Source organism: Carcharodon carcharias, chromosome 19, assembly GCF_017639515.1.
Source record: "Carcharodon carcharias isolate sCarCar2 chromosome 19, sCarCar2.pri, whole genome shotgun sequence".
Lineage (NCBI taxonomy): Eukaryota > Metazoa > Chordata > Chondrichthyes > Lamniformes > Lamnidae > Carcharodon > Carcharodon carcharias.
The window spans coordinates 14595447-14618985 of NC_054485.1; the positions used below are offsets into that span (position 1 = coordinate 14595447).

Consider the following 23539-nt stretch of genomic DNA (forward strand, 5'->3'; position numbering starts at 1 on the left):
ACTTCTTTTTCGAATATGAATTGTACATTATTAACTAAAATGAGTTAATCTAACATTGATGTTCATCAATTTAAGAGGTGACATGTTTGCATGTGTACTGATTTGATGTATTTCTCTTCCTGTATACAGCACCATCAAGTGGTCAGGCAAGAAGTGACTGGATATTAACTATGGATCTCAAGAGTGCCAATGCCAATACAGTACTGACTTTTAAATATTACATTTATTTGTATTCCCGATGGATCTCCACCCTGGCATTATTTATAGTTAGTCTGACATCCCAAGTGTGGTCTGGATGTTGTCATGACTCACTGGGGGATAGTGCGCTGTAATATCAAACCCCACTGCTCCCTGAGCAGCAACAAGTGTGAAAAGTTTGATTAGACCACCAAATTGCCCAGTTCTACCTAACTGTTTGATTTAGGTTAACAGAATACGAGCACCAGGTTTGTAAACTTAACAAGTAATTAACGGTTTATTAAATAAATTGTCCATAACCAGTGGCAAAAGAAAAAAATATGAACTGCTAACTTTTAACTCTATAACTTAAACTCTACCCCTTCTTAACCTCTTTACACAAACACACACACACATAAAACATACAAAACATGGATTTTAAGGGCGAGTGAAAACAGTTCAATAGCACCAACCTGGAGTACTTGATTAGATAGGTTGATTTTGATTGATGTCTTCCCAAATTCCTTGCAGTTTGTTGTTTATAACACAAGGTGGTCTTCTAGCACTTTCAGTCTGTAGATCACTGTTTGAAAACTTGCTTTTCAATGTCTCGACTGGTAATTTTCCCCTTTTCCTCTTGACAGGAGTTTTTTCAGAGAGAGGAGGTTACAGAGATATAAAGAAAAAGCCAGCTAGCTAGCCTTGTAGGTTTAATGGAATGTTACACTCAAAGGAGAGAGAGGTTTTAGGTGTGTTCTCCTTGCAGGCTAGGATCTCTCTGCTCACTGCTATCACACAAAACCTTGGTCACCCCATCAGGAGCCAATTAAAATATTGTTGCAGTGTAGTTCCCCTTAGTTCAGGACCCCTTTCCAGCACTATTACGTCCAAACTGGCAGACTCTGTTCCAGGAGATAGCAACATTGTATATTCCTCATCCTGTTCCAGTGAACATATCTTTCAACTGCAGCAATGGTAGTTTTAAAGCCCACAGTCCAATTTTAAAGCCACAGTCCAAGAAAAATAAAAATAGGTTCTTTACATGTATCTCCACTATGACATTGCTTATAGTTAGTCTGATGTCTCAACTGTGGTCTGGATGTATAACTGTTAGCCTTTTAGATCACTGCTTACTTACACCTTATGGGAATCCAGGTAATTATAGTATGGTCATGCCACAGTAAAAAAGCATACATAATGTCCCACAGCTGTAAAAGAAATAAGTTAAGAGTTAAGCTTGGTTTTAACTCTCAATGGAGGGTGCAGTGCGCTTGGCCATGAGGATCAACGCAGTGCTCATGCTCCACATGGACTCCTCCACACAGAGATCATTGCATGCATACTCTCATAGATCTCCGCCAGATCCTGCCGCACATCTCGCTGGACATCCAGCATCTGCCACCGAATGGACAATTCCAGACGCTCATCATCAGCCTTCGACTGAGCTTCATCCTGGTCTCCAGCAGTTCTCCGACTGCTGGCGCCGTGGGCATTCTCTGACTCCACCTGCTCCTCAAGTGAGTGTGAAGTGCCCTCAGGATCTTAAGGGTTTCAATCAAGTTGCCTCTTACTCTTCTAAACTCCAAAGGATACAAGCCCAACCTGTCCAATCACTCCTCATAAGACAACCTGCCCATTCCTGGTATTAGTCTAGTAAACCTTCTCTGAACTGCTTCTTATGAATTTACATCTTTCCTGAAATAGGGAGACATATATTGTATGCAGTACTCCAGATGTGGCCTCACCAGTGCCTTGTACAAATGAAACATAACCTCCCTACTTTTGTATTCAATTACCCTCACAATAAATGATAACATTCTATTTGCTTTCCTAACCACTTGCTGTACCCGCATGTTAGCCTTTTGCGATTCATGCACCGGGACACCCAGATCCCTCTGCTTTTCAGTGCTCTGCAATTTCTCACCATTTAGCTAAAGTGTTTCTTTTTATTCTTCTTGCCAAAATGGACAATTTCACATTTGGCCACATTATACTCCATTTGCCAGATCGTCGCACACTCATTTAACCTTTCTACACCCTTTTGTAGTCTCTTTTTATCCTCTTCACAGCTTACTTTCCTACCTATCAACTATAGCTCTGTAAGAGAATCAATGCTCAGGGAAGGCAAAACAAGATCCATCTATATGATATCTGACACCTTTGCATAGTTTTCCTTCCTATGTTGTCTTGCAAAATGTAAACAATTTATCTCCAGGACAAGGTCGCAGTGTCTCAAATTCCTCTTGGTCTGGATGTATTGATAAGATTTCTTGGATCATTTCTGGAATTGGCTCAGTTTCTGGAAGCCATTGAATTGTAGGGTTTCCTTTCTAAGAAGACAGGTTTTTGAAACTGGGGCCTGCAGCCTGCTCAGGTCGAGGGATGCAAGAAAGGATCCCAGGAATCTGACAAGGTTATTAGATGTGGGTAGGGCTGGACACATTGTAAGCTACTAGCAATGTCTCGAGTCCTAATTTCTGCATTTCTCCATTCTGGCTGACACATTAGCATGTCATTTCTGCTGCTGCCTGTTATAAATAAATATTTCCTGCACTGTTTCCCCATTGCTTCTACAAATTCCACAGGTGGATTGACAACGTTTGCAAATTGTCCTCCATAAACCGCCTCCTTAAAATGAGCCTCCTTAAAACACTGACAAAATGTTCTCACTGTGCTTGGGAAATGTGCTGATGTTGATGAAATTTTGGGAGGGTGCCACAGTTCTATCCTTTTTCCAGTGGGCAAAGAAAAGAACCAAAGTGACATCGAGTGGTGGAGGAAGATTCAATTGTGGCTTTCAAAGGGGAATTGGGTAGGCACCTGAAGAAAAATAATGGCAGGGCTATGGAGGAGTGGGTCTAGTTGAGTTGCTCTTGCAGAGAACCGGCATGAAAACGATTGGCAGAATGGCCTCCTTGTCTGCAGTAACCATTCTATGATTCTATGATTTCTGCTCTATTGAAAACATTGACTCCTTGCTGAGTACAATTCCATGCATGTCACCAGCCCGCCAATGGGTTAATATCCATGGGTCAAAGTTGTTGGCTGGGTATTTGACCATGATGGGACAGGGGAAGGAGAATTTCTTTCCAGCTGACCCTGCCCTCACTTGACTCGCACAAGAGCTTACACACACAAAACACACACACACAAAACATACACAAAACACATGTACGCACAAAAACACACAAACAAAACACACACACATAAAACACACGCACAAACACAGAAAACACACACAGGCACACACAAAACACGCACATGTGCACACACACACAAAAATACACACATGCACAAACACAGACATACACATGGACAGACACACACACACAACACACGCAGACACACACACGAACACAAAACACATACATGCACAAAACACACACAGACACAAACACACACATACAAAAACGCATACACGCACACACACACACAGACACACACACAGACAGACACACAGACAAACACAACCACACTACCAGTATGGATTGAAATCCAGTGATTAAAAGTGAAGTTGGGGTCCACCCACCAAATCTAGGATAGCCAACTTGCTACCCTTGCTGCCACTCGCCTCCGATTTGACAGGCTGGATTACCCCTGCTGGGGGCGGGTACAGAGGACGGCAGGTGTACAATTTCCCCAGCTCCATCTTGCCCCTGCCCATTTTCCCTGAAGTGTGTTGGGTGGTGGGGGTGGGGATGGGGTGGGGATGGGGGGGATGCTGGGGGAAGAGCAGCAGGCCTACCCACCTCCAAACAATGGGTACTAGGCTAATTAAAAGACCTACTGTGAATGTTCCAGTCAGCCTCCAGGTTCCTGCAGCTAGCAGGGGAGAGGTTAGTTGTCTGGAGGCAGCCTCTTGGCAGCTAAGCTAGGGACCGGCACTCCAGGCAGGTTTGGAGTCATTCCTGCCTGCTTGGTTTCAGCAGTAGCTGAAGGCCGCCCTGTGGATCGGGACTCACCCTCAGTGGTGGCCAGGAGTGAAAGCCCTTTCTTAGTTTAAATTTGAAAAAGTTGCAGAGAGAAGGCCTCCCTCTCCCTCACTTACTTGCCATGATATTGCGCTGCAGCTTTCAAACTGTAGGACCTTCTATCTATTGGCTGTTCCCCACAAAGTGTGGCCATCTGACTCCCATTTGAGCCAGCAAGCAGTGAGAAGCCTGCAGGGAAAATCCTGCCCAGCATGTTCTAATTTAGCTGAGACTCTGCTATGCAGTACCTTATCATAGATTATTTGGAAATCCAAATATATTTATCTTCAGCATTACCTTATCTCTGCTTTCTTACTTCTTCAAAGGATTCAATAAGGTTTGTCAAGCATCACTTTTGGAATACATGCTGACTACTCTATTATATTTTCACTTGCAAATGTTTTTCTATTGCACCTCCCTAATTGACCAATAGGTTGTTGGACTTGTTCTATCTCCCTTTTTCAATATGTGAATCACATTAGCTGTCCATCAGTCCTCTTCCCTAATGAATATATATGTGTAATAGTGCCTCTGCTACATCTTGCCTAACTTAGTTTAATTTTTCTTATGGTCTTTCACGGGATGTGGGTGCCACTAGCTAGGCTAGCAATCATTGTCTGTCCTTAATTGCCCTTGAGAGGGTGATGGTGAGACGCCTTCTTGAACCACTGCAGTCTGTGTGGAGTAGGTACACCCACAGTGCTGTTAGGGAGGGAGTTCCAGGATTTTGACCCAGCCACAGTGAAGGAACGGCGATATATCTCCAAGTCAGGAAGGTGCGTGGCTTGGAGAGGAACTTCCAAGTGGTGGTGTTCCCATGCATCTGCTGCCCTTGTCCTTCTAGGTGATAGAGATTGTGGGTTTCGAAGATGCTGCAAAAGGAGACTCTAGAAACCTGGAGCAAGGTTGCTGCAGTGCACCTTGTAGTTGGTACACACTGCTGCCACTGTGCATCGATGGTGGAGGGAGTGAATGTTTAAGGTAGTGAATAGGGTGCCAATCATGCAGGCTGCTTTGTCCTGGATGGTATTGACCTTCTTGAATGTTGGAGCTGTACTCATCTAGGCAAGTGGAGACGATTCCATCACACTTCTGACTTGTGCCTTGTAGATGTCGGACAGGCTTTGGGGAGTCAGGAGGTGAGTAACTCACCACTGAATTTACAGCCTCAACCTGCTCTTCTAGCCTCAGTATTTATATGGCTAGTCCAGCTCAGTTTCTGGTCAATGGTATACCCCAGGATGTTGATAGTGGGGGATTCAGCGATAGTAATGCTATTGAATGTCAAGGGGAAATGGTTAGATTCTCTTCTATTAGAGATGGTCATTGTCTGGCACTTGTGTGGCATGAATGTTTCTTGCCACTTATCAGCCCAAACTTGAATGTTATCCAGGACCTACTGAATATGGACATGGACTGCTTCAGTATCTGAGGAGTTGTGAATGGCGCTGAACATTGTGCAATCATCAGTGAACATCCCCACTTCTGACCTTATGATGGAAGGAAGGTTACTGATAAAGCAGCTGAAGATGGTTGGGCCTAGGGAACTGAAGAATTCCTGAAGCGATGGGACTGAGATGATTGGTCTCCAACAACCACAGCCATCTTTCTTTGTGCTAGGTATGACTCCAACCAGTGGAAAGTTTTCCCCCTGATTCCCTTTGACTCTAGTTTTGCTGGGGTTCCTTGATGCCACACTCGGTCAAATGCTGCCTTGATGTCAAGGGCAGTCACTCTCACCTCAACTTGGGAGTTCAGCTCTTTTGTCCATGTTTGGACTAATGCTAAAATCAGGTCAGGAGTTGAGTGGCCCTGACAGAACACAAACTGAGCCTCAGTGAACAGGTTATTGCTGAGTAAGTGCCGTTTGATAAAACTGTCAACAACACCTTCCATCACTTGGCTGATAATCAAGAGTAGACTGATGGGGTGGTAATTGGCCAGTTGGATTTGTATTGCTTTTTCTGGACAGGACATACCTGGGCAATTTTCCACATTGCTGGGTAGATGCCAGTGTTGTAGCTGTACCGGAACAGCTTGTCTATGGGCATGGTAAGTTCTGGAGCACAAGTCTTCAGTACTATTGCCGAAATGTAATTAGGGCTCCTAGCCTTTACAGTATCCGGTCATTTCATGATGTCATGTGGCATGAATCAAATTGGCTGAAGACTGGCATCTGTGATTCTAGGGTCCTCCAGAGGAGGCTGAGATAAATCATCCACTTGGCACTTCAGGCCGAAGATGGTTGCAAATGCTTCAGCGTTGTCTTTTGCATTGAAGTGCTGGGTTCCTCCATCATTGAGGATGGGGATATTTGTGGAGTCTCCTCCTCCACTGAACTGTTTCATTGTCCACCACCGTTCATGACTGGATAAGGCAGGGCTGAAGAACTTAGATCTGATCCATTGGTTGTGGGATTGCTTAGCTCTATCACATGCTGCTTTCACTGTTTGGCATGCAGGTTCATCAGGTTGACACCTCATTTTTAGGTATGCCTGATGCTACTCTTGGCTTGCCCTCCGCCATTCTTGATTGAATCAGGGTTGATCCTCCGGCTTGATGGTAATGGTAGATTGGGGGGTATGCCAGGCCATGAGGTTACAGATTGTGCAGCTCACTCCATCTGGATCTGGGGTTTGATCCTCTCTAAATTTGATTAGTTTATCAATTATCTCCCTCCTTTCTTTATATCTTTTTTGATCTCTTCTTCTAATGTCATGTCACCCATGTTATTTTACCTGGTAAATAGTGAGGCAAAGTAATTATTTAATACTTCTGCCAATTCTGTCAATACCTCTGAGTTTATCATGTGTATCTCTTAGTGGCCAAATACATTGGGGCTATTTTTACTTTTCTTATATGTCTATAGAATACTTCACTATTTCTTTTTATATTCCTTGATAGATTAATTTTATAGTTTCTCTTTGCCCTCTTAATTTTTTTGACATCTTTCCTGACGTTTTCGTATTCCCCTTTGCGATTTTCTCCTTTGCTTCAAAGTTCTTAACATGAGGCATTTTCCTTAGTTTCAGTTTTCCCCACATCTCTTCCTTCATCCAAAGGTCTCAATATTAGCTAGTTTGTCCTTGCTTTTAATGGGATAGATTTGCCCAGGACTCTATTTATCATTTTCTCTTCACTAGAAAAGAGAAGAGGGGTGGCCTGTTAAAGTTTGAATATTCTGGTTATAGAGAGTAAAGGATGTGGGAGGTCAAGTCAGAATACAGAAAGAAGGTTCCTGTAGTGAGCACATGTAGCAAGACAACTTTAGCAGATGTCAGAACTTCCCAATATCTAGAAGGTACATTTTTTCCCCCTGAAAACAGAAGGGAGCCATGAGAGACTGATAAACAGGGAACATTCAAAAAAGATTGTTGTTTGCCACTATTGGACAGCCACCGGAGAAACATTAAACAATTGCCAAGATCAGGAATTGGATAAAAGGATCAAACAAAAATGTGTTGAAGAGTAAGAAAAGTGGTTGAACAAAACATGTGAAGGAATAGACAATTGTAAAAACTCAAGACCAATGCATAAAGACATGAGGGAAACCACAGGAAATTTTGGGTATATATCTGGGGGATGCATCAAAAGGGAAACATGGGGAAGTTATCATGGAAAGGGACCAAGTGCTTACAAGATGGAAGGAATATATATAAGACTTATTTAAGAACAAGAGACAAGAAGAAAATCCAATAATTAAGAAGAACACGGATGGTCCAAAAAATCATGAAAAATGAAGTAAGAACGGCAATAAATAAAATGAGAAACAATAAAGCTGAAGGTCCAGATGAAATAGACGTGGAACAAATTAAAAGTTTAGAAGACTTTGGAACAGATAAACTGAGGGTGGAATCGTCCCAGATTTGCACTGAATGCAGCAGCAGGCAGGAGAAATGTTGTTCTACCCGCTGGCCGCAATGGTGGGCTTTTGCACCATTTTGTCCCAATCCCGCCTCATTAATCATGTGTTCCTGGGAAACACGCCATTGCGCTGGCGGGCTGCCTCCAATTTTCCTGCCACACCATCACCTCGCCACTTCTTCACACTGGGTGCCATATTTGAAGAGCAGCCACACATACACCTCTCAATGCTTCCAGCCCAGGACTACTGCAAAGAAGACATGGCCTCCGAAAGACAAGAAGACTACAGCCCCCCTGATTCAGTGACACATCCCTGGGATGCCTTCTGGACATCATTGGAGCCCGCCGTGATGTCCTCTAGCAGGAGGCCCATCAATGTCACCACTCCGGCTTGGGAAGTGGTGGCAGTCAGTGGTGGTCAGTGCCAAAGCTGCACAGAAGAGGTTAGCCATCCAGTGCAGAAAGAGGATGAATGATCTCATCTGTGCCTCCAGGGTAAGGCAACCATCTCATCACTCTAAACTCACACACTCACAAGCTAATCACACATTCACTGGCATCTCACTCACTGCCAGCTCAAGGGACATCACCACTCACTCTCTCACACATATCCTCACATCTCCACCTGGCCTCATCTCCTCTGGAGACTGATTCCTCAGCTCTCACCATCTTGAGGCCACTCACAGATCAACTTGTGACCCAAAACAGACCCTGGAATACCCCCCTTCCCCGGTACAGCCCTTGACCTCCCGTCTCTTCCCTTGCCCGAGGCCACTTGTGCCCCTTCCCCAAGCATTAGTTATGGTACAAATTAGCCCTGCAGATATTGAAAAGCCACCCCTGCCTTACGGCTAGTCTGGTAGGTAGATACCTGCCCCAGAGCCCCCCTAAAAGTGATGTGGTGCTGTCTGCGAAGCCTGGCGCTGACGACTATGAGTGCTGCCCGAAGCAAGGTAGGTAAACAAACCTCGAAGTCCCGAGCGAAGTGTAGCCCACCAGGTGCACGTCGCTTATGTTCAATTGTGAAACACGTCAACGTGCAATCACACCGACCGTGCCTGGATGATCCAGCGTGAGGAGGGGGGGGGGGAATGATTCCGGCGAGCAGGGTTTATAATGATAGGCAGATGTACTAAAATGAAGTTCCAGGCAGCCGGAAAAGGTGGCCCATCATCGACAGGCAGAGCAGATGATTGTAAACAGGTCTCCCGGCCTTGTGAAAACGATTTTGGACCTTCCCGCTATATTGTCCACTCACGCCCGCCGTGATGCCTGACACCAACAGGCACCAGAAATTCCACCCTGAGGCTCATCTTTAATGAAGTTTACGACATGGGAGAATCTCAGAAGAAGTAAGCCAAAATTTATTGTGCTCCCAAAAAAAAGCCAGCCTGATGAGTCATGTTACTAAGATCTTTCTTTGAGTACTGATGAACAGGGCCTGGAGCAGGATTAAGCCAGAAATTTGAGCTCATCAATGTAGTTCTGTAGAAGATAGAGGAATGAGAAATGCTATTTTTATGGTACACATGCTATCAGAAAGAGCCATGGAGATGAAAAAAAATGTATTTGTGCGTGTTATTGATCATATTTGATAAGGTGAAACATGAAGAACTGATCAGCATGTTAGAGTCTTTTGATCCTGATGGCAAAAATCTTAGAGCAATAAGAAATCTTTATTGGGAACAAACTGCAGCTGTAAAAGTTGAGAACGATCTAAATGATTTTGTGAAGATCAAAAGAAGGGGTCAGGTAGGGATGTGTTTTCTTCCCAGGTTTATTTAGCTTGTATAGTGAAAATATTCTTAGAGAGAATGAAGACCTTTCTGGATTATTAATTGGACGTTAAAACTTTAATATGATAAGATACGCTGATGTTCTTACTGCCGACTCTGAAGGGAAATTGCAAAAGGTTTTGGACACAGTAGTGAGTGAAAGTGAGAAGAAAGGTGTTATAGACAGGAGGGGGTTTAATTTCTTGTCTCACCACCATCCGTAAACAGAAAGGTGTTTTGATTTTGATTTCCCCCTTTATAAGTGGTGACATATTTTCCCCAACCCCTCAGTCTTGGAGTGATCCAATTTCGACTAACAACTCCACAGCAAACTCAAGATAGGGTAAAATCAGAGGGCTAGTTTATTTTACACACACTCAAAATGCAGGAAGGGGGTGTTGCTACATAGCTCTCTATATATTCACGCAATAAAAGATGGATGGGGAAAGGAAAGAGGTACAGGGCAAAAACCACAGAGAAGGTAAGAATTATTGCTTCACGTGAGTCCAGAATCAAAGACCAATGGTGTATTCTTTCAGAGTTGGCAGGTTGATGACTGATGTTGGATAATTCACTTTTCCAGTAGAGATGACTTCCACGATGAGATGGGCATGTAGGTATAAATTAGTCTTCTAGGCCCTGGTACAAATGTTCCAGTAGAAACAGTGTATATGGGGGTCAGGCATTTTAAATGTGGACAGAGCTCTGGTTCTGCTGCTGCTTGGTTGATGGATGATGGCAGTCTGAGCTGTGTAGCTCCACAAGGCAATATTACAGGTTTCAGCGCCTTGGGGGATGGGGGAGGGTCAAGTGACTCCCACCTCTCCACTGGTTTGGACAAAGAATGTATATTCCTTAGTCTGGGTTTTTGGGATGGTTAATGTTTCAACTATTAATAATTTCAAAAGAGATTTCAAAGTCCTTTGTCCTCACAGACTGGTTATCTTTGTTGGCTGGGCCTGGCCTTAGAAATATAAATGGCCTTTGTATAATTCCCTTGGATTTGATCTCTACAGTCACAGGGGTCATTAGCACCTCTTTAGAGATAACAAGATAATAGCTGTTCTAAATGCCAGAAAGTTCCTTTTGCTTGAGTCATAGCCAGCCATGGCTTCAGTTAAGGGCTGAGCATAAATTGAAAGAAATCAAAATGTCCAGTAGTGTCCAAAAAGAAAATCATACCAGAGTGTAAGATCACAGTGAAGAATGAAAAGGTCATACAGGTAGACAATTTTGTTACCTAGGAAGTATGTCAACATTGGATGGAAAGTACGACCAAGAAATAAGGATTGGAATGGCCAAAGATGCATTTCAAAAAATTAAAAAGATAATGACCGATGAAAATTAGCTATGGAAACAAAGCTGAGAATCCTGGAATGCTATATCAAACCAATTTTTACAGACAGAAGTGAGTGTTGGACGATCAGTGAAGCAATGCATAGAAGAATTAAGCAGCAGAGTTGTGAATTTTGAGGTGAATAATGAAGATACCTTGGGCAAGTCACATGACTAATGAAGAGGTGCTAGTAAAATCTGAGACCAAAAGAACTCTGCCGACTAAGATTTGGAAGAGACAGTTGAAATTTCTGGGGCATGTCATAAGAAACCATGATCTAGAAAGCCTGAGGCTGATGGTGAAGATCAATGGTAAATAGATTGAGATAGACAAATAAAGATCTTTCTAAAGAGCCTCACAAACTGGCTTAATGTACCACAAAAAAAGATGATCCATGCCTCTATAGCAAGAATAACATGGAGGTTTAAGGTTGCGAACACCCTCTGAGGGCATGGTGCCTGAAGAGAGAGAAAATTGCCAAGTATTTCACAAGAACACAAGAAAACCCTGAGTGAAAAATGTCATTCATCAAACCCACCCCATGCACAACTTATTATGATTATTGCGTCATGGCCTTACCTCACACATTACCAGCTGATCCTCCAACTTAGGAAACACTGATTTCCTCCCCCAACTTCTACTGAATGAAAAAAATCCAATGTTCTCAAAATCTTTAAAATTCTAAAGCCTGTTGCTCCAGGTACCATTGAGCATGAATCAAATTCCTTCACCGAGAATTGGTTTGACTTATCCAGTGGAATTCTTCTTACAAATTTTGTGGACACTACATAAAACATTGACACTTGTTCAAATTGTATTCAATCCTAGTGCCAAGAAATACAGTATCTTTTTTCTGATAGTGTAGTTTTCTCCAGATATGGCCATGTCGATACAAGTAAGCGCTTACTATTGAGCTATAGTTTTTGAAATGGATACTTATGAACCTTGAAGTATCTGAAAAAGGAAACTTTTCTCTGACATTTTATGTTCATTGTAATAAGCAAAGAAACTGCTGAAGATTTTTTTTCTCCAATTCAGGCGCTCGGTATTAGCAGAAAGCACTTACAGGTAAAGCATAGCACGGTTAAGTATCAAGTAAAGATTCCTCTGCTCTACTCCAAAGATGTGCTTCAGCATTACCCTCCAAGTCAAACGCTATCCTGACTTGGAATGATATCACTGTTCCTTCCTCCATGCTGGTTCAAAATCCTGGAACTGGCCCCTAACAACACTGTGGGTGTATCTTCACCATAAGGACTGCAGCAGTTAAAGAAGGCAGCTCCCCACCACTTTCTCTGGGGTGATTGGGGATGGGCAATAAATGCTGGCCTTTCCGGCGGCTCCCACACCGCATGAACGAACAAAAATAGGAGCACCCTGAAATGTATCGGTTTGAGCCTATTACATTTTCTACACCAACCATCATGTAATTTTCTTCTGCGATGTAATCAGTTTTCCTTTAGGAGCCATTCCCAGTATGACTTGGACCGAGACTGCCAAACTCATTTGAGACTTTCAGTCCATCAGTCTGCAGTGAATTTTAATGAGGGTTCATGAAGCGCAAACGCAGTGCGTATCCTTTGTGGTCTTATGGCTTTGACCCCCATTGGTTAAATACATACAGCATATTTATCTTCACAAGCTGAGATTTTACATTAAGGTTGGGGGTGGGGGTAAATTGCACATTCCTACATTACAATGGTGACTACACTTCAAAAGTACATAGTTGGCTCTAAACTGCTTTGGTTGTGGAGCGTTTTAGGTTGTGAAGGGTGCTATAGAAATGCAAGTCTTTCTTTATTTATTGGATGTTCCAATTTGTATCCCTTTCTGTGTTAAAGTTGTTGAATCTTGTTGGAGTATGGTTTCACAGGAATACCGGTACCTTGACCGAGTGTGTGAGCCAAGCAGGCTATTCAACCATGAAGGCTACCAAACCAAAGTCCAAGTCTATTCTGTTACCCCTTGATGATATCCAAAAATATGGGAAGAGGTTGTACATATACACTGACAACACCTAACACTGCTTCTCCATCAACTTGCTTAACCCATCCACTACTTGTCCAACATTTAGTTTTAGATAAGCCACGATTTCCTCCAATTAAAACATAGATTTTGATTGCCCACAAACTCTATAGCTTGCTTGCTACTGTTGTTAACAGCTTCCCTGGCCACTGACTCAGGCTTCTCCACTACAAGGAAGGATCCGATGGGGAGGGCCTTTCTCAACACCAGCCAAGCTACGTCTTGGTGCTAGTTTGAAAGTTCTGGTGATGAGGCCTTCTGCCAAATGACTTTGGCAGTCTGCTCAGGGAACCATCCGATAGAATCGACAATCTCATTTTCCCAAATGTTATAGGAATCGTAGGTCCTTCCTTTACTTTGACTTTTCCGAAAGCTGGTTTGTGCTGGTTCAGAATTGATCTGCACGTATTTGCATCCTTTACTTTCAAGAACTGTTTCTTTTTATTTAGTATGATGCATTTGTTTTGACCCATTTTTGCTATTTTAAAAAAATCTGTCTCTCCGCTCCTTTTTTGTCTCTCTCATCTCCTCTGAAGTGCTGACACTTTTGGCATACATTTTGTCCTCAAGCTGATCTTCCTTATCAGCTTCATTGTAAAGGTCACCCACTTCCATTGCTGTATCATTGACTGTCTCAACTCGTCTGCTGCCAGGCCTCTCACCAATGCCTTTGTCACCTCCAAGACTTGACAATACCAGTGCTGTCTTAGCTGGTCTCCCATTCTCCATCCTCTATAAAGGTCAGCTCATCTAAAACACTGCTGCCCATATCCAATCTTGTTCACTCATCACCATCATGCTTGCTGACCGACTCTAACTCCCAATCCTCCTGCACCTCAAGTTTAAAATTCTAATCCTTGTGTTCAAATCCCTTCCTTTTCTCTGGAAAAATATGCTTCATTCATAAAACATCTAAAAGAACTTTACAAAACATTTCAAAATGGTCTTTACAGAGAGTGAATAATATTCAAATTATCTACATAGATCATGCTGAGGTGCTTCAATACAATTGCGAGTCATACAGCCAAGGGATCTATACAACTCCCAGTCCCTTGGTGCACTATGGCTGAAAGGCCTTAGACTGTGACCTTTCCCCATTGGGCCTTTGCAGCGGCTGCCCCAAGCTTTAGTGTGTCCCTCAGCACATAATCCTGGACCTTGGAATGTGCCGGTCTGCAACACTTGGTCGGGGACAACTCTTTGCACTGGAAGACCAATATTTTTTGGGCAGACTGAAGAGCATTTTTCACCGAGTTGATGATCCTCCATCTGCAGTTGATGTTTGTCTCGGTGTGTGCCCCTGGGAACAGCCCGTCGAGAACAGAGTCCTGTGTCACAGAACTACTCGGGATGAACCTCGACAAAAACCACTGCATTTCTCTCCGGGTCTTCTTTGCAAAGGCACAATCCACAAGGAGGTGAACAACGGTCTCTTCCCCACCACAGCCACCTTGAGGGCTGTGTGCGGGGTGGTGGCGGGGGGGAACTCCAGGCTTGTAGGAAGGGTCTGTTGGGGAGCCTTTCTCACCACCAGCCAAGCTACATCTTGGTGCTTGTTTGAAAGTTCTGGTGATGAGGTATTCTGCCAAATGACTTTGACAGCCTGCTGAAGGAACCATCCGACAGGATCCATCATCTCCTTTTCCCACAGAGCATCTAAGATGTTACACATAGACCACCGTCTGATGGACTTGTGGTCAAAGGTGTATCTCTGCATCAATTTTTCCATGAGGGATAGGTGGTACGGCACGGTCCAACTACTTGGAGCGTTCCATGGCAGCATGGCCAGGCCCATCCTTCGCAACACCGGGGACAGGTAGAACCTCAGCACATAGTGAAACTTGGCATCTATGCACAGTTTGATGCAGCCACACACAAAGGTGGCCATCAGGATGAGGGCGATGTTGGGCACATATTTTCCCCCTTTATCTAGAGATTTGTGCATGGTCTCCCTGCGAACATGATATATTTTTGACCGGCAGATAAAGTGGAAGATGGCTTGGGTGATTGCCACTGTGCAGGAGTGAGGAATGGGCCAGACCTGTGCCATGAATAGCAACACCAAGAGTGCCTCACACCTGATGATTAGGTTCCTATCCACAATGGAGAGGGAGCATTGCTCCCACTTGCCCAAATTTTTGTTTGGCCGTAGCTACTCACTCCTTCCAGTATCTAGCGCATGCCCTGGTCGCTCCAAACCATCGCCTTCAGACAGTCTGACCTGGTGGTGAAGGGGATAAAGGATTGGTCAGTCCAGTTCCCAGAAACATGGTCTCATCTTACCACTCGTTACCTTTTGCAACCCTACAATCCTTTAAGACCTCTGCTCTCCTCCAACTAGCCTCTTGTGGAAACTCACCTCACTCTTGGCAACCATGCCCTCATCTAGTCCTCCACTCTGGAATTTCTTTTCTATGCCTCGCCACTTGTCTTCATTACTTTGGACCCATAGAAGGAGTGTATCCTGGACCTTTTTGAAAAAATTATTTTTTTTTGTGGGCTTCACTGGCTAGGCCAGAATTTATTGCCCATTCCTAAATGCCCTTGAGAAGGTGGTGGTGAGCTGCCTTCTTGAACCGCTGTAGTCCATGTGATATGGGCACACCCACAGTGTTACTAGGGAGGGAGTTCCAGGATTTTAACCCAGTGACAGTGAAGGAACGGCGATATATTTCCAAGTCAGGATGTTGTGTGACTTGGAGGAGAATTTGCATGTGGTGGTGTTCCCATGCATCTGCTGCCCTTGTCCTTCTAGATGGTAGAGTTCAAGGGTTTTGAAGGACTGACATGCTATCCCTTCTCAGCCCTGCGCCATCAAATCTGGAGTCCCTTAAAGATCCTTACTCAGCCACCCCCTTCCCCCCAACTCCACCACACCTTCCTCCTCTCTATGCCACCTCACAAAATGTCAACTGCAGGCATGGAGTCAGCGCACACATAAATGCTAATGACACTTAGCTTTACCTGTTCAACATTCCTCCTGACGCTATGGCTGCCTCTGAGCTATCTGGCATCTTATCTGATGGCCCATCTAGATAGAGGCATAGCATCCTGCAGCTAAGCTTTGGAATGACTGAATGCATCATCTTTTGTCCCTGCTACAAACTCTACACCCTCAGCAACAACATCCCCCTCCCTGGCCACTAACAGGCTGAACCAGACCCTTTACAAACCGACGGTTTCTTTGATGCCAAGTTGAATTTCATAACTCTGTCACAAAGACCACTGACTTCCTACTGCTTATTTCAACACATGACCTGCCTCTGCCCTGACTGCACTCCAATCACTGCTGAAAACCCCATTGATGTTCTCCTGACTGGTCTCCCATCTTCCCTAAACTTCAGCCATCCTGAATTCTAAAGCCTGAATCCAAAACAAATCCTGTTCACCCTGTCCTTGTCAGCATACATGAGCTCCTGTATCTCAATGCCTCAAATTTATAATCATCCATGCATTTAAATCCTTCCATGGCCTCACTCCTCCCTAAATCTGTGACTTCTTCCATACACTCCATTCCTTTAACTCTGTTGTGCCTCACCCCACATTTTCCCCCTATCATCGGTAACTGTGGTCAGTCCCTATGCTCTGTAATACCCACTCTACACCCCTCTCTTTTCACCTTCCCCACTCCCTTTTTAGGAACCTTCTTAGAATTGACTTCCTTCACCAAGCTTTCAGCCATCTCTGCTAACCTCTCCATCCTCACTCGGTGCCCATTCATCTTGAGGTTTGTCACACCAGGTGTAGGGCTCAGAATCAGGTTATTTGGACCGACAGGTCTATGCTGGCATTTCTGCTCCTCACAAGCTTTCTCTCACCCCTCTTCACCTCAGTCAGTACTTCTTCCAGACTGAAGGCAAGACACCAAATAAATGCAACTTGGTGTTTAAAAGGGGAGGATATGAACATAAGAATTAGGAGCAGGAGTAGTGCATTTAGCCCACTGAGCCTGCTCTGCCTTTCCATGTGATCATGACTGATCTTCTACCTCAGGTCCTGCCCCCTCCCCATACCCCTTGATGCCCCAAGAGATCAAAAATCGATCAATCTCAGTCTTGAATCTACTCAAGGATGCAACATCTTTAGCCCTCTTGTGCAGAGAATTCTAAAGGCTCACAAACCTCTGGGTGAAAAAACTTCTCCTCATCTCAGTCCTAATGACTGACCCCTTAACCTGAGGCTGCGCTCCCATGTTCCAGAGTCCCCAGCCAGGAGAAATAACCTCTCGGTTTCTATACTGACAAGCCCCTTAAGGATCTTGCGTGTTTTAATGAGATCGTCTCTCATTCTTCCGAAGTCTGGAGACCATGGGCCCAATTTACTCAGCCATTCTACATAATACCACCCCGTCATCCCATGACCCCAATCCAGTGAACCTTTGATGTTCCACCTCCAAGGCAAGTGTACCCTTCCTCTGTGCATACCCAATCACAATTGCTCCACCACTGGTGACTGCGCCTTCAGTTTCCCAGGCGGCAAGCTCTGGAATTCCCTCCTAACTCTTTCCATCCCTCTGCCTCACTTTCCTCCTTTCAGATGCTCCTTGAGGGTCTGAATGGCCTACTCCTGCTCCTAGTTCTTGTGTTAAAACCTATCTCTTTGACCGAGCTTTTGGTCGTCTGACCTAATATTCCCTTTGTGGCTTGGTGTCATAATGCTCCTGTTTTGTAACGCTCCTGTGAAGCACCTCAGGATGTTTCATTACGTTAAGGGGTGCTTTATAAACATAAGTTGTTGTTGGCAAAGCTTTTTCAACTGAAGAAAAATAACTCACCATTTACAGTAGCACTTGAAGAGGGGGAGACAATGGCATTTTAGTAACATTACTGGACTAGTAATCCGACGCCCAGGCTAACGCTGTGGGGACATGGGTTCAAATCCCACTACCAGCGGCTGGCAGAATTTGAATTCAATTAATTAAATCTGAAATTGAAAACTCGGCTCAGTAATGCTGACCACGAAAGCGTTGTTGATTGTCATTCAAAATAAAACCCCATCTGGTTCACCTAATGTCCTTGAGGGAAGGAGATCTACCAGCCTCCCCCGGTCTGGCCTACATGTGACTCCCCCAGACCCACAGGAACATAGGAGCAGGAGGAGGCCATTCAGCTGTTCCAGCTTGGTTGGCCATTCGATAAGATCACGGCTGATCCGGCTGTGGTCTCAACTCCACAGCAATGCGGCTGACTCTTAACCGCTCTCTGAAATGGCCTAGCCAGCCGCTCGGCTCAAGGACAAATAGGGATGCTCAACAAATATTGGCCTTGCCACATCCCATGAAAGAATAATGAAGTGCTGTTGGATTTTGTTGATATTTGTTGTTGCTAGGGAGATCTTTGAACTTGAGGGGTGATGTGGCTCGATGGCGTCATGTATTTATATTTGGCCTGATGCATCTTCTTTGCAGAGTGGGATCAAACTTGCTGGTTTGGAGTGGATAAAGGCACCAAAAGCCTGGGCTGGCCTCCTGTCAATCATCTGAGGCGACAGCGCTCACCAGCGCCACCTGGAGGGCGGCGGCGGTGGTAGCGGTGGCGGCGTGGGTCACGTGGCGTTGACGGGTCGGGGCCCCGGCTGCAGGGGGGGGAAAATCAAAATGGCGACTCAGAGCGGAGCAGCGTCGGGCAGCCTGGCCCCCGGGGTGGATTCCGGCGGAGAGGAGGCTTTTAAGCTCTTTCTCACCGAGGTAAGGGCAGCCGGCCGGGGCCGGGGACGCGGGGGTCGGGCGGGGGTGGCTCCAGCCTCCGGCCTCCGGCCTCTCGGCGCCAAGAGCGGCCTCCCGCCCCTTTCCTTTCCCTCTTGAAGCTGCAGCCTGAGGCCTACAGATCCTCCTTGCAATGGGGGCGGGCTAGGCCAGGCCAGAGCGAGCCCTCACTGCGCCGCTGGGCTTTTAAATGTAACCCCACGGACTAAATTTTTTAATGATGTCGCAAGCGGTACAGCAGAGCTGTGGGTGTGAGTGGCTCAACACTCTCGGCGCTGACCCAGGAGGCTGTGGACCAGAAGAGACCATAGGAGGCCATAGGAGCAGAAATTAGGCCATTCGCCCCATTGAGTCTGCCCCGCCATTCAATCGTGGCCGACGAGTTTCTCAACCCCCCCCCCCCCCCCCCCCCCGATCCCACTTACCACAATCTCGGTCTTAAATGCACCATGGGTTCAAGTCCCGGCTGCAGAGAGACTCCAGCTCCAAGCGTCAGGGCTGACGCTCCCCTCCTTGCCCCTCCCACCACTTCCCCCCCCTTCCCCCCCCACCACCACTTCCCCCTCCCATCCCCCCCCCCCACTTCCCCCTCCCTCCTGGTGCAGTACCGAGGGGAGTGCCGCACACTGTTGCCGGTGCCGTATTTCGGATCAGCCATTTGACCCAGGCCCCCTGTCCGGCACCTCGGGTGGATGTGGAAAGCCACCACCCCCCCCCCCCCCCCCCCCCCCCCCACCACTCCCTCTCAAAGAAGAGCGAGAGTTCTCCCTGGCGTCCTAGCCGACATTTCTCCCTTCCGTTAGCACTGCAAAAACAGATTACCTCCTGGCCGTTATCACATTGCTGTTTGTGGGGGCTCGCTGTGCGCCGGCGTGTCTCCTACAGTACAACAGCGACTACGCTTCAAAAGCATTTCATTAGCTTAAAGTGCTTTGAGATGTTTGGTGGTTGTGAAAAGTGGTATATGAATGCATGCTTTTATATAACATAACATAAGAACTAGGAGCAGGAGTAGGCAATTCAGCCGCTCGAGCCTGTCCCGCCATTCATTGCGATCATGGCTGATCTCATTTTGGCCTCAACTCCAATTTCCCGCTCTTTTCCCATAACCTTTCAACCCATTACTAATTAAAAATCTGTTTGTCGTCTCAAATTTATTCAGCATCCTGGCATCCACTGCACTCTGAGGTAGTGAATTCCACAGATTCACGACCCTTTCAGAAAAGTAATTCCTCCTCACCTTTGATTTAAATCTACCACCCCTTAGCCTAAAACTATGGCCTCTCATTCTAGAATGCCCCAGAAGGGGAAACATCTGCTCCACGTCTACTTTATCTATCCCCTTTAGCATCTTATATACTTCAATTAGATCTCCTCTCATCCTTCTAAACTCTAGCGAGTATAAACCTAAACTGCTCAATCTCTCCTCAAAAGACAAGCCCCGCATCTCTGGAATCAATCTAGTGAACCGCCTCCAATGCAACGACATCCTTTCTCAAGTAAGAGGACCAAACCTGTGCACAGTACTCCAGGTGTGGTCTCACCAAGCCTTGTATAGTTGCAACAACACTTCCCTATTTTTATACTCTATTCCTTTAGCAATAAATGCCAAAATTCCATTTGCCTTCCTTATTACCTGCTGTACCTGCATACTAGCTTTCAGCAATTCATGCACGAGGACACCCAGATCCACTGAAAAGGATTGAATCAATGGGTGAATTAGAAAGGAATGTTTGACAATGTGGTCTTCTGGCACTGTTAGAATTGTATGGCTGTTGGTTAAATCCTGGAGTGGGTCTTGAATCCATTGCCTTCTGAATTGTTACTTTAGCAAAGCAAGAAAAGGCAAATACTGCGCACTGATATGACTAGTTGAAGACTCCAGAGTTTATCTGAAAGCTCTTGTGAAGCTTATAAATGACAAAAGCAAAATACTGTAGCTGCTGTAAATCTGAAATAACAAAATTCTGGTTATGCTCAGGAGCATTTGTTGAGAGAGAAACAATTCTTTTTAATTTGAAATGGCAGCTCTGATTTCAGCAGGTAGGATTCCTACCAGCACAGTTGATTGTGCTTACAATGGCTGATCTATTTGCATTTAACATCTTGCAGCTCTCCATGCACCCACCTACAATAATAACAGGTAGCACTTTATCACATTTTCATCACGCCCTTAAGGCTTCACAGTGTTGTTCTCTTAATGCTGGATTTAAATATCTGCTCGATTTTGTGATCAGTTCCTGGAGTAGGGCTTCACTCTGGAACCTTCTGACTCCAAGCTAAGAGTGCTATTGTGAGTCATGCCATCAAGGCTCCAGCAATCAGATAGTTGTATTAGATTATTGATAACTTATTGATAGACTTATTGATTTCCTAGATGATTTGTAGCAGAGCTGGTCGATCAGTTGATGGAACAATATACATATGTTTTTGTAATATCAGGACTGTTGTCAGTTAAAAACAGCACTTCAGTTGTCCATTTATTTTATTACGTACTGATTAACACCTACAGCAAGTGGGCCCACTGATTCTTTGTAGGCTTATATAGGACTATTGAAGAAGAAAACCCAACATTCAGGTCTTTCAGGATTTGGTGAGTCGAACACAGATTGTTGCATTATCGGAGAGGCTCAGTTAATTTGAGTTTTATCCACGAGGCATTTGGTTGCATGAGATTTCACCTGTGTGAATGTTGTGAAGAGTATTATTTATTTTCAGCTTAAATTTGCAAATCACCCCCTTCAACCAGAGGAATGTGAGACAGTTGTTAAAATTTGTGGAAAAATTGAATGAACTCAGTTTTCAATCTCCTGGGTTTACTGTTTATCATCTGTCAGAATGTTGGGAGGGTCACAAATAGTGCTTTGACAGGATGTCTGAGAAGCTTGGCAAATGTCGATGATGGTGCATCTTCCCACTGTTTAAAAGTAGCACAGTGTTTTTATTGACTGAAGTTTAGATTTTGACTAACTGTTGTCTACAGCTGCTCACTATTGGAATCGAAAATGCCTGCATAATGTAGAAAGTTTTGACACATTTGGTATCAGCCCAGTGATCTTGATATTTCAGGAGTTTAAAAAAAAATTATTATTTTGCTAGAGCCATCGATAGTTGCGGTATTTTGTCTCACCTCTTTACAGATCTTAACCTATGCGTAACCAACGTTTTTTTAAAATGCAGGTGCTGCTTAATGCCATTTAGTCAAATGGATACTTTAGGATATGGTGTCCAGTGATGGCTGTCCTTGCTCCATATCTAACTAGGAATGAAAGACTGATCTTCGTCACACTGTATAGCGTGTAGTCCTTACAATAAGACCCAAAGCAGATCCAAAAATATCAATATCATCCAACTTCTGTTTTCTTTCCTACACAGGAATGGGTTAAGAGTAGGTGCACAATGCAACTGATATTGTAAGATTTGATTAGGTGTGGCTATGTTTTAGTGCACAATAGAGTAAAGAAAATGATGTAACTTATCATGTGACTTCTACCCTCTGTGTCTCAATCTGAAGAGAGCACTAGTCCAGAGAAGACCTAGAGCTCTATATATATGTAGCCAGCCTTAAATAAAGAAACCAAGTTGAAGTGTTAACTGAACCCTTATGCATAGTCAGTACTCTGTAATACTAATATAAGGGTGAAGTAAACACAACATGGTGGTAGTGGTAGGATTTTTAGATTTTGAACAATGAGGTGCTCGTCATAGACATCAGAAGATTCATTGGCTATACCGTTTGCAAAACTACATCAACTTGTGTAAGCAGCTCTGCATTTATGTAGGGTAAGGTTGTTTGTACCTCAACAGATAACTCAGACTGTCGCAGGCTCAGGTAAATCTCAGCTTCGACGAAGAGGCGATTTCTTGGAGACCACTCTCATGCAGATCCAACTTGTTGTAGGTCTGTACATGTAGAGCAGGATAGAAGCCACATGGTATGTTACATTATTTCCTTTAAACTGCTGTACATTAAAAACATAGCCACACCGAACAGAATCCCATAACAGCTTATACAGCTTGAAACGTACGTGCTAACATCATGAATGGTTCACATGTTTATCTCTAGACCTGATTTTTGTTAAAAAAGTGAAAATGTCAAGGGTTTTTTTTGCTTCAAGTTTAATAGAGAAATCTTTTTACTGATTCAAGATAAATTTGGGAATTTATTGGTAGATTTCAGCAACCCCGATTTTAATCTCTAGTGATCTTCTGTCTAGATATTTATTTGGAAGTATATCTAATCTGAGTGTATCCAAACACAATATAAAGTTAGTAAAAAGCTCTGCACAGTAATTAAGTTTCCTGCTTTGGTTTTAGCCTTTGCCTTCGGCAATGCCTGAAACTCAGTTGGGTCTACCCCAACAATGTAATAGCGTTGCTTATTTTATACTTGTTGACTCACTCACCCTGTTACATTGTGTTGTTGCTTCAGTACTGGGATGTTACACTTGTTGAATGTGCTTCATTTTATGTTTCTTATACAAAGAGCCTTTTTCTCCTTCTCACTTGCCTTTATGTTTAGTTACACAGCATTGTAGTATTTCAAACTGATTATATCTTATTAATGTCATTGCATCTATTTTATACGAAAGCCTTTGTTTCCTCTAATCTTGACTGTTCCACTGCACCCCTGCTGCTCTCTCATGTTATTTTCTCTCTCCCTATACTTGTGGTCATCCAAAACCTT

At 44.3% G+C, this 23539-nt stretch overlaps 1 protein-coding gene and 1 long non-coding RNA gene across 3 annotated transcripts in view; one reads left to right on the forward strand and one right to left on the reverse strand.

The window, feature by feature from the left end:
- Nucleotides 1-768: 768 nt before the first annotated feature.
- On the reverse strand, nt 769-19358 carry LOC121291831. 2 transcript variants are annotated; one of them, XR_005946088.1, is made up of 3 exons: nt 19278-19358; nt 15309-15369; nt 769-1079 (listed from the first exon to the last, which is right to left on the reverse strand). It is a non-coding gene; the product is annotated as an uncharacterized LOC121291831 (long non-coding RNA). The 2 variants fall into 2 exon arrangements; XR_005946087.1 differs by having other exon boundaries at nt 15227-15369.
- The window catches only part of dnajc8 (DnaJ (Hsp40) homolog, subfamily C, member 8), a 31960-nt gene continuing 27130 nt past the window's right edge, over nt 18710-23539 (forward strand). The window contains exon 1 of the mRNA XM_041213432.1: nt 18710-18834. Within this exon, the coding sequence (XP_041069366.1) occupies nt 18745-18834 (90 nt within the window). The 5' untranslated portion in view covers nt 18710-18744. The remainder of the gene's footprint in view (nt 18835-23539) is intronic.